The following is a 20121-nucleotide window of genomic DNA, read 5'->3' on the forward strand; positions in this document are numbered from 1 at the left end:
CATGACAAGTCTCTGAAGGTCCTTGAGTGGGCCAGCCAGAGCCCGGACTTGAACCCCGATCAAACATCTCTGGAGTGACCTGAAAATAGCTGTGCAGCAACGCTCCCAATGCAAGCTGACAGAGCTTGAGATGATCTGCAGAGAAAAATGGGAGAACCTCCCCAAATACAGGTGTGTCAAGCTTGTAGCGTCATACCCAAGAAGACTTGAGGCTGTAATCACTGCCAAAGGTGCTTCAACAAAGTACTGAGTAAATGTTCTGAATACTTATGTAAATGCGATATTTCCTTCTTTTTTTATATATACATTTGCACAAAAAAAACTGGTTTTGCTTTGTCATTATGGGGTATTGCGTGTAGATTGATGAGGAAAAAACGGTTTAATCCATTTTAGAATAAGGCTGTAACGTAACAAAATGAGGAAAACGTCCAGGGGTCTGAATACTTTCCGAATGCACTGTATTTGTTGTAATATTTGATCTGTTTTTTTTCAGGAGGATGAAAATGTAATTCTAACCAGCTTTGCATTGCTTGTTTTAGAAAAGGTTTGTACAAGGTTTCAATTTCAATTAACAAAAATAAGAGGTTGTAATCTTGATAAAGGAAAAGTTTGAGGTGCAAAAGCATTAAACCTCTCACTAAAAGCTTCAGAGGGTGAGCTATTCTTACTAATCAACTGGATAATCGGTTTGGGTTTACGTACAGCTTTTGTATGACTGAAGCTTTTAGTGAGAAGTTTTATGCTTTTTCCCCTCAAACTTGTATTAGTTATATAAATTAGCAAGTTTAATTTTGTCTGGCTCACGTTCCAAATAATGTGAAACATTTTTTGCTCATATAATTATAAAAACACGTTTTCTGAAGTAGGTAGCAACTTTAATAAATATGTAAACGGTGATATGACTAAATAATTCATTGGTGTAATTTTATCATAAATAGACAGATAACTTTGTATTCAAATTTGTTGTTGTGAGTTCATTTATTTCTTTGGGGATATGAATACCAGGTATGCATACTTCATCATCAAACCATTTTATTGGTAAACTACAGGGTAATGTAAATCTTGTGTAATTTAACGATCCAACATGTAATACAATACACTTATCATAGTCCAGAGAGCCTAGAGGTGATCTTCAATGAGATTGTGCAGGGGTCCAGATTGTGGATTTAAGAGAACTAGAATCATTGGCATACATTGGCATACATTGGCATACATTGGCATACATTGGCATACATTGACATACATTGGCATACATTGGCATACATTGACAATCTCTCTCGGAGGACCTGAGCCCTAGGACCATGCCCCAGGACTACCTGACATGATGACTCCTTGCTGTCCCCAGTCCACCTGGCCATGCTGCTGCTCCAGTTTCAACTGTTCTGCCTTATTATTATTGGACCATGCTGGTCATTTATGAACATTTGAACATCTTGGCCATGTTCTGTTATAATCTCCACCCGGCACAGCCAGAAGAGGACTGGCCACCCCACATATGCTCTCTCTAATTATCTCTTTCTTTGTCTCTCTCGGAGGACCTGAGCCCTAGGACCGTGCCCCAGGACTACCTGACATGATGACTTCTTGCTGTCCCCAGTCCACCTGACTGTGCTGCTGCTCCAGTTTCAACTGTTCTGCCTTATTATTATTCGACCATGCTGGTCATTTATGAACATTTGAACATCTTGGCCATGTTCTGTAATAATCTCCACCCGGCACAGCCAGAAGAGGACTGGCCACCCCACATAGCCTGGTTCCTCTCTAGGTTTCTTCCTAGGTTTTGGCCTTTCTAGGGAGTTTTTCCTAGCCACTGTGCTTCTACACCTGCATTGCTTGCTGTTTGGGGTTTTAGGCTGGGTTTCTGTACAGCACTTTGAGATATCAGCTGATGTACGAAGGGCTATATAAATACATTTGATTTGATTTGATTTGATTGACATTCATTGACATACATTGACATACATTGGCATACATTGGCATACATTGACATACATTGGCATACATTGACATACATTGGCATACATTGACATACATTGACATACATTGGCATACATTGACATACATTGGCATACATTGACATACATTGACATACATTGACATACATTGGCATACATTGACATACAATGACACTTTTGTTTTTAAGCACTGGATTTCTAACCCCTTGATATTATTGTTAGATCGGATTTTAATAGCCATTTTTCAATGGCCATAACAAATATATATATGGAGAAGGTGGACAACCTTGTTTAACTCCTCTTGACAGTTCAATACTTTCTGATAAGTAGATTATTTACTATTTTACATATGGGGGGGGGTTCTATACATAACTTCAACCCATTGTATAAGACATTCATCAAAATGAAAATAGTCCAGGCATTTATGTATCAATTATATATTATAATCCATAATCATCATTGATTAGATAGCTCTTTTATAAAAACGATTACTGAACAATTTTAAAAAGTTCAAGGTTTGGGCATGAGTGTTCATTCATAAAGGACCTGTCTGTCCAAGGCTCCTCATCAATATCTGTCTCAAAGCTTCTGTCAAAAGGAAGGAAGGAAATCAATGAAATGATACAGACACTGGTGTGACATCCTCTCTCTTGCAGAACTCTATAAAAGTAGTTTCACACATTTCGGTGAGAAAATCGCTGGTATTAAACACAATTATTCCTATGTTCAGAGGGAGATAGTTACAGATGATGAGTTTTCAATTTCACTCCAGATGGGTATTGATTGACAGAGAGTAAGAAATGTATATGCACTGCAGAACAGATGATAAATGTCGCTTAACTTAGAATAAGAATCAGTCATCTAATGGACAGGGAAACTCAGGCAATAACTGTGTCAACGATAGTGTGTTTTTCTTGTCTTTTGATGTGTTCAATGGTAATATGACAGAGGGTTGTAATTTCTTAACCACTGACAACCATCATAATGAAAACGGTACCATCAAGAGATGATGTGAAGTCCTCCTGAGTGGGGCAGTCGGTTTAAGGCACCCGGATTCATTTCTAGGCTGTGCCACAACCAACTGTGGCCGGGAGTCCCATAGGACCTAGGACAATTGGCCAAGCGTCGTCCAGGTTAGGGGAGGGTTTGGCCGGTAGGGCTTTACTTGGCTAATCGCGCTCTAGCGACTCCTTGTGGTGCCTGCGGGCTGACCCCGGTCGCCAGATGAACGGTGTTTCCTCCTACACATTGGTGCGGCTGGCTTCCGGGTTAAGCTGGCGGGTGTTAAGGAACGCGGTTAGGCTGGTCATGTTTCGGAGGACACATGACTCCACTTTCGCCTCTCCCGAGCCCTTTGGGGAGTTGCAGCGATGAGACAAGATCGAAAGTTGGGGTGAAAAAGGGGGTAAAATACAATTTAAAAAATGTAATAAAAAAAGAGATGATGTGAAGGTATCTCTGTTGATTCATGCATGAGTCAAAAAGGTAGGGCTAACCAGATCCTCTACTGATTCTGAAGAGAGAACTTAGGAGGCAAGTAAGTTAAGAACAAATTCTTATTTTCAATGATGGCCTAGGAACAGTGGATTAACTGCCTTGTTCAGGGGCAGAATGACAGATTTGTACCTTTTCAGTTCAGGGATTTGATCTTGCAACCTTCTGGCTACCTGTCGCCCCCCAGTCCCAGGCACTGTGGGCTAGGCTATATAACGGTGCATGTGTGTACGTCAATTGAATTGTGTGCTTGTCGTTGTGGCCATTTCATTGCATTTCCCCTGAGGAAAACCCAAATTTTAAGTCAGAAAAAGTTTTTAAATACAGGCCAAGTTCAAAAAGAAAGAATTGTTCAAATAGATGGGGTAGAGAGCACGGGAGAGGAAGGACAGGGGTAGAGAGCACGGGAGAGTAAGGACAGGGGTAGAGAGCACGGGAGAGGAAGGACAGGGGTAGAGAGCACGGGAGAGGAAGGACAGGGGTAGAGAGCACGGGAGAGGAAGGACAGGGGTAGAGAGCACGGGAGAGTAAGGACAGGGGTAGAGAGCACGGGAGAGGAAGGACAGGGGTAGAGAGCACGGGAGAGGAAGGACAGGGGTAGAGAGCACGGGAGAGTAAGGACAGGGGTAGAGAGCACGGGAGAGGAAGGACAGGGGTAGAGCGCACGGGAGAGGAAGGACAGGGGTAGAGCGCACGGGAGAGGAAGGACAGGGGTAGAGAGCACGGGAGAGTAAGGACAGGGGTAGAGAGCACGGGAGAGGAAGGACAGGGGTAGAGAGCACGGGAGAGGAAGGACAGGGGTAGAGCGCACGGGAGAGGAAGGACAGGGGTGAGAACTTGAAAACTGCCATTTCCTAAATTAATTTGCTGGTAGGAATTTGATGAGTGAAAAGGAAGTATCTGCGTGATGGCACAGGCTGGACATTTTGCAAGGCAGGGATTCACTTACAGGATGGAACTTGTCATAGCCACTTGGAAACAAAGAGTACTAAAAACATATGGCACGATGTGAAAAGGACGTTGATAAAAAATTCAGGTCCCTCCATATGACATGAGTTTATATGAAAATATAATTCAGTTATATTGTTCCAAAATTACACTGACAATTTTGAATTGGGGACAGCAAAACACTTACAAAGCACTTACAGTTGTATGAGAAGTCAATTACTCTACAATACATTTGCCTTTCAGATGCCCATTGGCTGTTTATATCAATCAAAAATCCTCACACACTATACTGTTAAGGATTACAGATTCGATTCGAAAAATCCAAAGCATAAATCATCATCATAACAACAAATTATTTTTTACTGTGTTTATACCAACATAATATATTGGCAAAAAAATCCCCTCCACATCCACACCAACCACAAAAAATGGTTAGATAATATTAAAGCTGACCTATCAGGCACAACCCATTTATACCTACCTCTTTGGAGACATACAGTAGTTAAATACTAGAGCTATAAAAGCAAACTGTTTACCTGTCCCTTTGACTTTTCACAGGGTTGTGAAGTAGAAAACACTTTTCATGCAAATGTTGACTCTGAATGTTTAATGAGCACATCTATAATACATGGAGATGCACAAGGCAGAGGAGCAGGTGTAGGATAATCACTGTTCCTTATAACGTTGCACTGGCCACTCTGGTGCAAAACACTGTTCAAGAGGAATATAAATATTTCCTGTAGGTTGGATCATGTTGTTTTGCTGATTGTATGGTTTCACATTCCAAATGCTGTATTGATTGCTGTTGCTTTCTTGGGCAGGTTTCCCTTGAAAAAGAGAACATGTGTCTCAATGGGCTTTTTAAATTTAAAAAAACTTAATTGGGTGGCATTGATCGTTTTCCATTTGGTGATCAGACACGGTTTAAGCATTCTGATTGTGATTCTGAAGGAATGAGGGTGCTAGTATGTGGCATTCAAACATGTGATTATAAACCCATTTTAAACCAACTCCAGACTACTTCACCGCATGCCCATGCTTGTTTAATCCAGTAACACACACGAGAGGTCACACAACACAGAGTACATGAGCGTCTGATGTAAGCTCTGTGTTCTCCTCTCCATGCTCTGGTATGCAACATCTGTGTAGCCCTGCTGGCTCAGAGAAGACAGATGCCACCAGCTCATTGGCTGTTAATCCTGCCACCGTGAGAGAACGGCAAATCAAGAGGCCATCCCCAAGGCCCAGGAAAATGGGTATTGATCCCGAGCCATGCCTAAATGGATTAAATTACAGAGTACTGTTGCTAGCAGCAGGGATGTTGAGGGAGGGCTTGAGAAGGAGGGAGAGAGGCAGGGAGAGGGTTGTGGGAGGGGGTTGGAGGGTAACTCTACCAAGGCTTTGGCCACCCATGCCTGGCACTGGTAGACAGCTCACTCCCTCTTCTCCCCATAATCAAAACTATTATCAATCATTCCCTCTGTCTACCTGCTGCATGAAAGAGGTCTCTAGAACACTCTCAATCTCTATAACATGCCAGTCTTCTTGGTCAAATCAAATCAAAGTTTATTTGTCACGTGCGCCGAATACAACAGAAATACAACCTTACAGTGAAATGCTTACTTACAGGCTCAAACCAATAGTGCAAAAAAGGTATTAGGTGAACAACAGGTATGGTAAAAAAATAAAAACAACAGTAAAAATACAGTGAAAAATAACAGTAGCGAGGCTACATACAGACACCGGTTAGTCAGGCTGATTGAGGTAGTATGTACATGTAGATAATGGTAATGGTCAATTTGAATCAGACTGAGTGTGAAACTGTGAGGAAGGTATCGACTACATATTGGAGCGAGAAGATGCATCACAGACACAGGGGGGACTTGACTAACACCGTGTCAACATTAGTGGGCAAAGCTGGGTGGGAGGAGTCATTCACTAACCTGAAGTCATTAGTCTTCTTGTATGAGCAGTGATCCAGAGTCTTCACTCTTTCTCATTCTGAGTCTGGAGAGGATATCTAACAGAGTGCTTCCCCTGCATGTTCTGAGCTTTAATATTCTGCATAGAAATGTGTCCAATTGCATGACAGGAATATAGAAGAGGAGAGTGTGAACTAACGGATAGTAATAGCAACATCAAAGGATGGCTGTGCTTTCTCACTATCATCCATATCTGGATTCATAATAGCCATGAACAATTGGAAGATATTAAAAGATTTCAGTGTCTTTTTGAGTCCTGGTATTCTTCAGTAGTCATTTTCAATTGCACTTGCAATCCTTTTTGATTTTAAGAAGTCCTTTCTTTGTGTTCAGCTTTGATACCTTTGCACATCAAGGGCAACTCTATCATACTGTTGGGCCCATAGACTTATGGTTGGGCCTCTATCTTTTAGGACAAGTTTCCCAGACCAAGATTAGGCCTAGTCCTGGATTAAAAATCATTCTCAATGGAAATTCTCCATTGAAATCACTTTTTAGTCCAGTTCTAGTCTTAATCTATTTGTGTCTGGGAAACCAGCCCATAGATCTCCAGTCACAAACATTCTTCCCCACTCCACTTCATCCCCTTCGGGCAGTGCTCCACTTCATGGCACAATTGAATAATCATAAAGAACCCATTAGATTCCAGATGACACACGGACAACAGCACATGCTCGACATATGTAAATGTAAAATAAAAATGATGTCCATTTCAGGGCAGTGATGTTCCAATCCCTATGACATTAATCTAATGGTCCCTGTGTCCATTAGATTGACAGTCAAGGATGTCCCACCATCAGTAATACTTAAAGAAAAACTGCTGCTGTTCTATGTACAGTACAGTTGTGACCAAAAGTTTTGAGAATGACACAAATATTAATTTTCACAAAGTTTGCTGCTTCAGTATCTTTAGTTATTTTTGTCTGATGTTACTATGGAATACTGAGGTATAATTACAAACATTTCATAAGTGTCAAAGGCTTTTATTGACAATTACATGAAGTTGATGCAAAGAGTCAATATTTGTGGTGTTGACCCTTTTTCTTTCAAGACCTCTGCTATATGCCCTGGCATGCTGTCAATTAACTTCTGGGCCACATCCTGACTGACGGCAGCCCATTCTTGCATAATCAATGCTTGGAGTTTGTCGGAATTTGTGGGTTTTTGTTTGTCCACCTGCCTCTTGAGGATTGACCACAAGTTCTCAATGGGATTAAGGTCTGGGGAGTTTCCTGGCCATGGACCCAAAATATCGATGTTTTGTTCCCCGATCCACTAAGTTATTACTTTTGCCTTATGTCAAGGTGTCCCATCATGCTGGAAAAGGTATTGTTCATCACCAAACTGTTCCTGGATGGTTGGGAGAAGTTGCTCTCGGAGGATGTGTTGGTACCATTCTTTATTCATGGCTGTGTTCTTAGGCAAAATTGTGAGTGCGCCCACTCCCTTGGCTGAGAAGCAACCCCACACATGAATGGTCTCAGGATGCTTTACTGTTGGCGTGACACAGGACTGATGGTAGCGCTCACCTTGTCTTCTCCAGACAAGCTTTTTTCCTGATGCCCCAAACAATCGGAAAGGGGATTCATCAGAGAAAATGACTACCCCAGTCCTCAGCAGTCCAATCACTGTACCTTTTGCAGAATATCAGTCTATCCCTGATGTTTTTCCTGGAGAGAAGTGGCTTCTTTGCTGCCCTTCTTGACACCAGGCCATCCTCCAAAAGTCTTCGCCTCACTGTGCGTACAGATGCACTCACACCTGCCTGCTGCCATTCCTGAGCAAGCTCTGTACTGGTGGTGCCCCGATCCCGGAGCTGAATCAACTTTAGGAGACGGTTCTGGCTCTTGCTGGACTTTCTTTGGCGCCCTGAAGCCTTCTTCACAACAATTGAACCGCTCTCCTTGAAGTTCTTGATGATCCGATAAATGGTTGATTTAGGTGCAATCTTACTGGCAGCAATATCCTTGCCTTTGAAGCCCTTTTTGTGCAAAGCAATGATGACGGCACATGTTTTCTTGTGGGTAACCATGGATGACAGAGGAAGAACAATGATTCCAAGCACCACCCTCCATTTGAAGCTTCCAGTTTGTTATTCGAACTCAATCAGCATGACGGAATGATCTCCAGCCTTGTCCTCGTCAACACTCACACCTGTGTTAACAAGAGAATCACTGACATGATGTCAGCTGGTCCTTTTGTGGCAGGGCTGAAATGCAGTGGAAATGTTTTTGGGGGATTCAGTTCATTTGCATGGCAAAGAGGGACTTTGCAATTAATTTCAATTCATCTGATCACTCTTCATAACATTCTGGAGTATATGCATATTGCCATCATACAAAATGAGGCAGCAGACTGTGAAAATTAATATTTGTGTCATTCTCAAAACTTTTGGCCACGACTGTATATTGCTTCCCTTGATACAAGAAAATAATTGATCATTTTCAGGGAATACTGCATGCTAATTCTACATAATTCCCCAAAATATCGGCTACATAATACAGATTGCTCACCAGCACCGATAGGCCAATATCTGTGGACTAAAGTGAAAAGGAATTTCAGGAACTTTCAGGATCGGGGGAGAGTGGAACTTGATAAAAATGCTTCTTGGTTGAAAACCAGACTACTTCGGCCCTGGGGGTTTTACAGAAAGAGAAAGTAATTAGGGATTATTACATTTAAAAATGGCCTCCTATTGGTTTGGGACCAATCACAATGCTAATGCAACACAAAGCATGATGTAATTGGTCAATTAGTTGCAAAAATCTGACCAATCGGATTTGTATAGCTATTTTACAGCACTGTCAGACTGCATGAAATTTCAATATGGAGTGGCTGCGGACCCGACTTTTCTGGACCTCTATTTCGGAAGACTAAAGGTCCCAAAGCTTGTGTGGGATTCTTTACTTTACGGACAGTCTCTGGAGTAATAAATGGGGTGACGTTGAGTGTAGAGTCGTGTTTGTGACACGGACACGGTGGAAATAGTGTACCTTGTCTGTATTGTTGAACTTTGATACAGTTTCAGGTTGGGTTACATCAGCTATTCTGTGAAGGCCTTTGTTCCGAACCTGTTGCGGTGCTTTAGTTGCGAAGGATTCGGACATGTTGCAGCAGTGTGTAGGAGAGAGATCCCAAGATGCGAGAAGTGTGCAGGAGGGTATAGTCACAGGGATTGGGAAGTTGGGGTAGAGAAAGCACAGTGAGTCAACTCTGGGGGCACCCATGCAGCTGGGGATCTGAAGTGCCCACAAGTGGTCACAAGTGAGTAGGCCTGAAGAGAGAGAGCGTGTTTTTAGTAAAGTATGACTTCTTGCGTTTATTGCAATGGTTAGTAATTGTACTGCACTGTAGGAACTTAAATCCTATGAAATAGATCTGGTAGTGGCACCTACCTAAATGAAGTCAAAATGAGTCAAATACTGCTTTGGCGCCATCTGCTGGGCACAGCTGTAGATGAGCAAAGATGACCAAACCGGAAGCGGAAACGTAAAGGCTAGCTGGTGGTTCCACGTGCAGCAGAATTTTAGTCACAGTGCCAGAACCACAGTCCTGCAATGAAGCGCCCAGGTATGTGTAGCTGACGTCTTTACATTTGGATTGTACAGTGGTTTATCCTTATTAATCACAAATAATATTATCTTCAGTTGAATATATGTGTACATTGCCAGTTAGACTGCTAACACTTAACTAATGACCCATGCTGGCTAGCATTAGCTTGTTAGCAAGCCAGCCCGAGACTTTCATGCGTGTTTCATGTTTTTCCAGGGTTAAAGAAAGCAAGTAAACGTGTGTCTTGCTCCAAACGTTACAAAATACAGAAAAAGGTATTGGTGAATTGTATTATTTACTGTCAATACCTAATTATATTTAGGCTACTCCTAACGGTAGCAGTTGCTGTCATCAAGTAGCTAAGTTGGCTAGCTCGGTGGTTTTAAAACTTCTCCTGCAGGGACCTCTATACGTTTCACAATTGTGTTGTAGTCCTGAACTAGCTCACATAATTCACCTATTCAGGGGCAGGATGAATAGTTGAATCAGGTATGCTAGCTAGCTCAGTATATTATTCTAATAAGCTATGTACTAAATAAAAAATATACCATATGCGCAAATAAAGTCTTGTCATGATTTATGTAATTTGATTTTTAGGTCCGGGAACACAACAGAAAACTAAAAAAAGATGCAAAAAAGAAAGGAGTAGGCAAAAAAGCGAAAAAGGATATTGGAGTTCCCAACAAAGCACCCTTCAAAGAGGATATTCTGCGGGAAGCAGAACAGAGGAGGTTAAAGGTGAGTTCATGAACTGTTTTGTGGTCCCCTCTCATTTTAGGTGGCAAAATAATTAGGCCTAGATGAACGTGCACTCATCTCTTTCCAACCCAGCTTGAAGAAGAAAAAGAGAAAAAAAAGCTTGCCAAGCAACAACAACGGGCTCAGAAGAGGAAGAAGGAAAACGCTGCCAGTAGTGATAGAGACACCAAAGTGAAGAAAGCCAGAAAGGTATAGGAAAATGTGAAGGGCGTCAAAAAAATCATGCACTCATGTAGCTTGACAATATTTTAACTCCACATTTTAACTCCACAGGAGTTACCGTCACAGGAGGACCTTGTCAAACAGATGGTGAAACAAAGTGACCCGAGGAATTCAAAGAAGCACTTTTGTTCAGAATTAAACAAGGTAGCTAAAGATGATTAAATCTACATGTCTCAATTGGTATTAGGTGCGAAGACATGCCCTACCTGCTTGTCCCTATGGATTGATATTCAGTCTATATTTTCTTCAGGTGATCGATGCCTCTGACGTTATAATTGAAGTCCTAGACGCCAGAGATCCCCTTGGCTGCAGGTGTCCACAGCTAGAGGAAGCTGTACTGAAGAGGGGTGGAAACAAGAAGCTACTATTCCTGTTGAACAAAATAGGTAATAATCTTATGGATAAGTCTTTAATTAATGTCAATTATATTGAGATGTAGTGGTATCTTTATTCCAAAGGTAATTCAACTTAACCATACAATTAATTTTCCAAATCCTGCAGATCTTGTCCCTAAAGAGAATGTGGAGAAGTGGCTGCAGTGTCTTCAGCTTGAGTTCCCAGTTGTGGCGTTCAAGGCATCCACACAACTACAGGATAAAACGGTGGTATGGACTATGTACATGCAGTGCCTAAGATTTTAATGGAATTAATTTCACTGACTACTTGGGGAATCCATATTGATGACCAGGTTCGGTCACACGTGCAGAATGTAGAAAATTGGTCATTACTGTGTAGACTATTTGAATATTGATCATAAATGCTTATACACGTTTTTTTGTTAAACAGCAAGAGAAGAAGGCTAGGTTTGCAACTCTTAATGGAGTAGTAGACCAGACCAAAGGAGTGGCGTGTTATGGCGGTGGCTGTCTTCTCCAGCTCCTGGGAGACTTTGCAAATGGGACAGGGAGAGGGGGCTCAGTAAAAGTGGGCTTAGTCGGTAAGGAAGCTACTCCCCTCGCCATTATTTAGACAAACTGCATCTCCTCTTGTAATTAGTATGGCTCTCGAGTGGTGGTATTAAAGTGCTGTGCTTACGAAATTATGATGATTTGTGTGAACTACTGATGTCTGTGACGACTACTACAACGCTGATCTCATCCATAGCGACCGCAGTGTATTTTTTCCAATTATATTATCGTACTGTATGCACACATTGGCCTGTCTTATCTGTTATATGACAACAAGATTATGAATCTTTAAGGGTTTATCCTGAACATTATAAATGCACGTTGTCTATTACTTGACCCACTTATGCCCTCCGCTGTCCCCTCAGGGTTCCCCAACGTGGGGAAGAGCAGTTTGATCAACAGCTTAAAAGGGATGAGGGCCTGTAATGCAGGAGTCCAGAGAGGGATCACCAGGTGAGTGAAGCTGAACCATTCATGATAATGATGGAGTCCATTCTATTCGCAGATGGTGAGGAATTGTATGAAGCATGATGAAGTTGAAGATCTGACAAAACAATGGAGTCTATATTCAATCCAACACTGAGCTTCATACACCTCATTGAGGTCTTACCAATTGGGGCTGAACAGTCCAAAACCCTTGGTCATGTCTGTTCACCTGAATTTGCTCAAATGCCACTTGTAGCTTAACATCTAACATACCTCATGTCTGACTCTTGCAGGTGCTTCCAAGATGTCCACATCTCTAAAAATGTCAAGATGATTGATAGCCCAGGGATAGTGGCGGCCCAGTCTAACCCAAAAGCTGCCATGGCGCTGAGGAGTCTCCAGGTGGAGGACAAGCAGGAGACTGTTCTAGAGGCCGTCAGGACCCTGCTCAAACAGTGCAACAAGCAACAGGTGAAACTGAGATGACTGGTGTGAGGAAATGTTTACTGCCAAGTTTGAGATCAAGCCCTATGTCTGCTGAGCCTACTAATAGTTAATCCTGGACTTTGTGTTTCAGGTAATGCTTCAGTACAATGTTCCGGACTTCAGAAACTCGTTGGAGTTTTTATCCTTTTTTGCCAAGAAACGTGGATTTTTGCAGAAGGGTGGATTCCCTAACACAGAGCTGGCTGCCTCTACCTTCCTCAGTGATTGGACAGGGTGAGTCATGATTTGTCACCAATCAAATTTAAAGTAGGGTGAGGCTAGCATGGAAATGAGGATAATTAACGCAATTCTTGAGTTAAAGTGAAGACTTCTAATCCAACTCTGATCCCTCTGCTGAGCCAGACTGAGCACTTCGCCTGGAAACTAGAATGAAAGGTATTTTTTGTAAATACTTAAAATGTTTATCTTTTCAGGGCAAAGCTGAGTTATCACTGCAAAGCCCCTGAAAAGGCAAGCCTTCCCCCATACCTCTCTGACGACATTGTAACAGAGATGCAGAAGGGCTGGGACTTGGACAAGCTGAGGAAGAGCAACGAGGAGACTCTAAGAAGTGTGTTAATTTAGTATTTTCTCTAATAGAAGAATTTTCTCGTTTTACATTTGTCATTTAGCAGACGCTCTTATTCATCTAGTCGGCTCGGGGATTTGAACCAGCGACCTTTCGGTTAGTGGCCCAACACTCAACTGCCAGGTTACCTTCCGCCCAGTAATTTGTTGATGTACACCAGTGTTTCCCAACTCCCATCCTCGAGTACCCCCACCAGCATACCTTTTGTTGTAGCCCCGGACAAAAACACCTTATTCTATTTGTCACGGGCTTGATGGTTAGTTGCCATGTAGAATCAGGTGGGCTTGTCCAGGGCCATAACAAAAAGGGCCACCAGATGTACTGGTGGGTGTACTGGAGGACCAGAGTTGGAAAACCCTGATGTACATTGAGGTTACAAACACCTGCTCTTTCAATGACAGACTGACCAGGTGAAAGCTATGATCTGTTATTGATGTCACTTGTTAAATCCACTTCAATCGGTGTAGATGAAGGGAAGGCGACAAGTTAAATAATGATGTTTACACGTTGAGACATGGTTTGCCATTCAGAGGGTGAATGGGCAAGACAAAAGATTTAAATGCTTTTGAACGGGGTATGATAGGTGCCAGGTGCCCTGGTTTGAGTGTCAAATGCAAAGGCCTAGTGGTTAGAGCGTTGGAATAGTAACTGGAAGGTTGTAAGTTCAAATCCTGAGCTGACAAGGTACAAATCTGTCGTTCTGCCCCTGAACAGGCAGTTAACCCACTGTTCCTAGGCCGTCATTGAAAATAAGAATTTGTTCTTAACTGACTTGCCTAGTTAAATAAAGGTAAAAATATATATATATATGTCACGCTCAAGTTTCCTGTGTGTATCGAGAATGGTCCACCAGCCGACTTGACACAGTGGTGGGAAGCATTGGGAGTCAACATGGGCTAGCATCCCTGTGTATTGCTTTCAACAACTTGTAGAGTCCATGCCCTGACAAATTGAGGCTGTTCTGGGTGGAAATGGGTGCAACTCAATATTAGGAAGGTGTTCCTAATGTTTTGTACAGTAAGTGTATGTGATGACTGACCTACTCTCCTAGGTGTAAAGTTCCCAAACCAGGCCAGCAGCATCATCCTCCTGTCTAAAGGCCCCACTGCAGGAGTGCTGAGTGACAGTGACGTGGTTGAGGACAAACCTGCTCAAGGGCCCACTGAGGAAGAGGAGATGGAGGGTAGCTGTGCGAACCAAGAGGTAGAAAATCTTTACACTTATTTCTCACCTGATAAATCAAATTAAAGTAGGATCAGTCTGTTCTAGCATGGGAATTAAGACAAATAACGCAAGTCTTGAGTTAATGAAGACATCTAATCTAACTGATCCCACTGCTGAGCCGATTTATTGTAAATTCAAGACAATGTATAAAATATCTAAACAAATCCTTTCAGGGCACATCTGGGCTATTACTGCAAAGAAATAAAGGCCTTTAATGGAATATCTTTTAATTTCAGGATGATGGGGTTGAAGAGGTGTCTGATGCAGATGAAACGGATGAACCACCGATAAAGACACCAGTTACAAGTAAATCAATATTAGAGACCAGCTTCATTCCTGTTATGTTCCTTATTAATATAGGATCGGTCTGTGTGGAAATGAGGACAATAAAGCAAGTCTGACTTTAAGTGAAGACTTCTAATCCAACTCTGATCCCACTGCTGAGCCAGACTGAGAACCTTGCTTGGGACCTAGAATGAAATGGATGTATTTAATTTTTCCCTCGGGGAATAGCTTAATTCCTGTTTCATTCCCAATCAAGTCTGTCAATATCACTTAACTAATGATTTCTCCTCTTTACAGAAGAACCTGCCAAAGTGAGGTTCCAGGTTCCTGTCCCAGTCAACATTCTCTCCTCAGTCCAGACAGATGATGCCTATGACTTCAACACAGATTTTAAATGAACATCTATGACCTTCTGGCTGCGTTTGACAGGCAGCCCAATTCTGATTTGTTTTTTCACTAATTGGTCTTTAACCCAATCTGGTGATCAGTCAAAATAACAATTGGTGGAAAGAATATTAGAATTGGGCTGCCTGTGTAAAGGCAGCCTTTGTTTCTCAACTCTCTGATATCTTAACTTTACTAGCTGTACTGGCACCATCTGCAGTTACTATTTGAAGTCCTGTGTGTGTGTGGATGTAACCTGCAAACTTAGTTGGTACCAATGTTTTGCCTTTTAAGTAAAGGTCCAGTGGTAAATTGTTTTTAAGATCTTCAATGTTCATTGTGAATGATTGTATATAGCCTGAACACAAATAAATTGATCCATATTTTGGCTTAAGTTGTGCTTTCTCATTCGAGTTAAAATGGTGATGAATACAATAGCTCAACCCCACATATGATCTATTTTAGTTTGCATGGTGTTGTTAGGTTGACTTATCAGGACCAAGACTCAAGGTGGTTGACTGTTTTATTAAGCTGCTTTTACAAAAGGATGACTATTTGAAAATGTACATTGGTTAGGTTAATCCTTCTGTACAAAGTAAAGAAATGGCGTAACTTAACACCATGTTTAATACTTCAGATGAAAACCATAGGATAGTGTAAATAAGTTACTTGCAATTATCAAATTCATAACCATTTCAGCTGTTGCACATGTATTGACACTAGTGGTTTGTGTGTATGACATCCATACTTAGCACAAAGGCATGTCACTGCAAAATGCAATCAAGACAAAGGATAGTAGGCTTGTGTTAAGTGTTGTGTGGTAGTGATCCTGATATACAAATGACTTATTTTTTATTTAAACAGGTAGGCAAGTTGAGAACAAGTTCTCATTTACAACTGCGACCTGGCCAAGATAAAGCAAAGCAGTGCGACACAAACATGGAATAAGCAAAAGTACAGTCAATAACACAATAGAAAAGTCTATACAGTGTGTACAAATGAAGTAAGATTATCGAGGTAAGGCAACAAATAGGCCGTAGTGGCTAAATAATGACAGTTTAGCAAATAAACATGATGTGCAGAAGATGAATGTGCAAGTAGAGATACTGGGGTGCAAAGGAGAAGGGGAAAAAAATATATACATCAAATGATATGGGGATGAGGTAGTTGGATGGGCTATATACAGATGGGCTATGTACAATGATCTGTAAGCTGCTCTGATTGCTGATGCTTAAAGTTAGTGAGGGAGATATGAGTCTCCAGCTTCAGTGATTTTTGCAAATACTTCCAGAGAACTGGAAGGCGGCGAAAGGAGAAGTTGGCTTTGGGGATGACCAGTGAAATATACCTGCTGGAGTGCGTGCTACGGGTGGATGCTGCTATGGTGACCAGTGAGCTGAGATAAGGCGGGGCTTTACCTAGCAAAGACTTATAGATGACCTGGGGCCAGTGGGTTTGGCAACGAACATGAAGCGGTGGGTAGTATATGGGGCTTTGGTGATGAAACAGATGGCACTGTGATAGACTGCATCCAATATGCTGTGTAGAGTGTTTTGTAAATGACATCGCCAAATTCAAGGATCGGTAGGATAGTCAGTTTTATGAGAGTGTTTGGCAGCATGTGTGAACGATGCTTTGTTGCGAAATAGGAAGGCAATTCTAGATTTCATTTTGGATTGGAGATGCTTAATATGAGTCTGAAAGGAGAGTTTACAGTCTAACCAGACACCTATGTATTTGTAGTTGTCCACATATTCTAAGTCAGAACCATCCAGAGTAGTGATGCTATGTGGGCGGGCAGGTGCGGGCAGCGATTGGTTGAAGAGCATGCATTTAGTTTTACTTCCATTTAAGAGCAGTTGGAGGCCATGGAAGGAGAGTTGAATGGCATTGAAGTTCGTCTGGAGGTTAGTTAACACAGTGTCCAAAGAAGGGCCAGAAGTATACAGAATGGTGTCATCTGCATAGAGGTGGATCAGAGAATCACCAGTCGCAAGAGCGACATCATTGATGTATACAGAGAAGTGAGTCGGCCTGAGAATTGAACCCTGTGGCACCCCCATAGAGACTGCCTTTTAAAGGATAAGGAGTTAAAGTGCAAGACAACTGGCAGTAACATAACATTGATCCTTGTTCTAACAGCATCAAACTGAAGGTCTAAGGAAAATGGTGATCTTGGCAAATTGTCACAGGGGACAGTTCCTGAACACACAATGTATTCAGTATGGCACTACTTCATGTTATAGATATACATTATCTTGTCTCATGTGAAACTAAGCAAAGAACCATAGGTGCGTCTCAACAGTCTTAAGTAGCTGCATCTGCATTGATGTGAAAATACTGTATAAGACAGAAGGTTACTAGACTAGTGAGATGTAGTGCAATGGACTAAAGGAGTTTAGTAATCCTTATAGTCCAAGGACCTTACATATTCTATTTAGAGGGCAGATTGGCTTGGCAGACAGAACAATCAAATACTCCATCTAAACGTAAATATATTGCGGTACAGTTCTAGAAACATTATGCCCTCTACTTTCAGATCACATCAAACTAATTTCATAAATGCAGAATATACACACACTGTTTAACCGGTTTTAACACAGTTGCTGGCGACAGTATCTTTCTGTGACAGTGTTAACACCTTTGTGGCATCCGTTTACACACAGGTGTTCGGAGACACAGATAGTTAATTAGCACAGGTACAGTGCCTTGCGAAAGTATTCGGCCCCCTTGAACTTTGCGACCTTTTGCCACATTTCAGGCTTCAAACATAAAGATATAAAACTGTATTTTTTGTGAAGAATCAACAACAAGTGGGACACAATCATGAAGTGGAACGACATTTATTGGATATTTTAAACTTTTTTAACAAATCAAAAACTGAAAAATTGGGCGTGCAAAATTATTCAGCCCCTTTACTTTCAGTGCAGCAAACTCTCTCCAGAAGTTCAGTGAGGATCTCTGAATGATCCAATGTTGACCTAAATGACTAATGATGATAAATACAATCCACCTGTGTGTAATCAAGTCTCCGTATAAATGCACCTGCACTGTGATAGTCTCAGAGGTCCGTTAAAAGCGCAGAGAGCATCATGCCTGAGATAAACAACACCACCGTACAGTAAACAGACATCACTCTGTTTGGAATTGTCTTGTATCATGTTAGGGTTCCTGAGAAGTCACTGGAGGGTGGGCAGATGAGCTGTTGTCTGGTCACATCCCTGCTTTAGTCTACTTGTCCCCTGTATGTTTCTGAACTGGGTGGAATTTACCTGTGGGATCCTGAATATACCACTTGTCCCAGACTTCTGTGAATGAAGAGGTCCTGAACCATGGTTTGTAATGTTCCTTCAAATGGAGGAGTTTGGCAGCTTTCACAAACTGGGGAGAGTAGCGGTTTCCAGCACCAGTAGCCCCAGAAAATAGAGGAATACTGAATATTTGTACGCAAACAAAGACCAACAGCTTGCTAGTTTAGAGGAGAATAAACTGTACAGGGCAATGATGATACTCTAACTATAACCTTTATTTTTACTTTTCCATACAACATTACACCACTAAGTGTGCCAGGGCTGTCTGCAGCTCATCATTAGGGAAACATGGACAGACAGACCATAGTAGTACAGTTCTTACCTGATGTGCCACATGGGGTCGATGCTAGAGTGGTGTTTCTAGAAGACAATGAGCAGGGGAGGTGTGGTGATACTCTGCCAGAGTCTTACTGTACAAGTCTTCCCTGACAATTATTTGTATACAATTAAAGCAAATGAAAACTCAAAGGGAATGCTTTTCAATTGTCTACAATGAATGTCTATTTGGATTGATTTAATTAATATACAGTGTAGATATTTTATTTCATAATAATCTCTGGAGTGCTGAGGGAATTCTGCCCCTGAGGCTGTCTGGCTCTGCTGGTGACTTACTGTGCATTGAGCTCCATCCAGTGTTCCAGTTGGCTGGTGATGTTGTGATGCTTCCACTCCGTCAGGTTGGCCACAATCACCCCAGGATTAAAGGAACACGTGTTGGCACTCATGCCCAGCTTCTCGATGGCCTTCTTTTAAAAAGCCAATATAGTTGTTCTAAAGGAATGCATACTTGAGATAATTAAAACGTTGACATTATTTGATATGGTACCAAGTACAAATATGAAGGGGGAAAAAATGCTTTCATACCATTATGTAAAATAAGTCCCATTCTGTTCATTCATTTATTATATGGAGGTTTTATTTCCTGTGTGTGTCATTGTAGCCTACAGCTTGTGTTGTGTACTTGGTTCCCAGCTCCTCGAACTATGTCCTTTGTGGATGCAGAATCACTGTCATCTGACAACGCAGCTGCATGCCCTGACTCTAGGCTTGTGTCAAAAAGCCCTTGAATGTCCCCTGCAAATATATCATATTCATATGTCTAGCATTCATTCGAATCAAATGTTTATTGGTTGCATACACAGATTTTCAGGTGCAGAGAAATGCTTATGTTACTAGCACCAACAGTGCAGTAGAATGTCACTCAAATATAATAGAAATACCTGGAGACCAAGGGATGTCCCCCACTGTGTGTCTCCAGGTTTATGAAGGTGGTTTGTTGCCTGCGTCCAGCTAGGACCCGCTCAATGGCGAGCTGGGATTCGAACCGTTGGGAGTCTGCCTCCCCGAAACACCTCTCTATGAAGGTGGTTTTCATAGTAGTGATTACTTCCATGAAGAGGGTGGGTGCTAAGTTCTGAGTGCTACCGGATGGACACCGGTGGGAGAAGTATATCTCTCCGCCCCAACCCTTCATTCCTCCAGAAGGTTTTGTCAGACAGGCATGTGAACATCCCTTTTATCCTGTCTGCTTACAACCCCCCGCCACCGGCCTCCCTCCAGCATGCTGTGTCCTGTGCGGGCACTGGCCACCTATTT

General features: G+C 42.0%; 1 protein-coding gene, 2 non-coding genes and 1 pseudogene across 3 annotated transcripts; 3 read left to right on the forward strand and 1 right to left on the reverse strand.

Moving 5' to 3' along the window:
* Window positions 1-9843: 9843 nt before the first annotated feature.
* LOC115143301 (guanine nucleotide-binding protein-like 3) lies at window positions 9844-15608 on the forward strand. Its single transcript, XM_029683557.2, has 15 exons — window positions 9844-9949; window positions 10148-10206; window positions 10529-10669; window positions 10763-10879; window positions 10964-11056; window positions 11163-11298; window positions 11414-11517; window positions 11699-11849; window positions 12186-12273; window positions 12540-12717; window positions 12824-12966; window positions 13167-13303; window positions 14373-14524; window positions 14782-14851; window positions 15128-15608. Exons 1-15 carry the CDS (start codon window positions 9937-9939, stop codon window positions 15226-15228), a joined length of 1683 nt encoding a protein of 560 aa, XP_029539417.1. The 5' UTR covers window positions 9844-9936; the 3' UTR covers window positions 15229-15608.
* On the forward strand, window positions 12338-12413 carry LOC115143830 (small nucleolar RNA SNORD69). Its single transcript, XR_003865726.1, has one exon. It is a non-coding gene; the product is annotated as a small nucleolar RNA SNORD69 (small nucleolar RNA).
* Window positions 14917-14992, forward strand: LOC115143829 (small nucleolar RNA SNORD19). The gene has a single exon (XR_003865725.1). It is a non-coding gene; the product is annotated as a small nucleolar RNA SNORD19 (small nucleolar RNA).
* Window positions 15609-18445: 2837 nt separating the features above from the next.
* Window positions 18446-19900, reverse strand: LOC115142339 (glycosyltransferase 8 domain-containing protein 1-like; annotated as a pseudogene).
* Between the last annotated feature and the right edge of the window lie 221 nt (window positions 19901-20121).

This window comes from Oncorhynchus nerka, linkage group LG15, assembly GCF_034236695.1.
Source record: "Oncorhynchus nerka isolate Pitt River linkage group LG15, Oner_Uvic_2.0, whole genome shotgun sequence".
NCBI lineage: Eukaryota > Metazoa > Chordata > Actinopteri > Salmoniformes > Salmonidae > Oncorhynchus > Oncorhynchus nerka.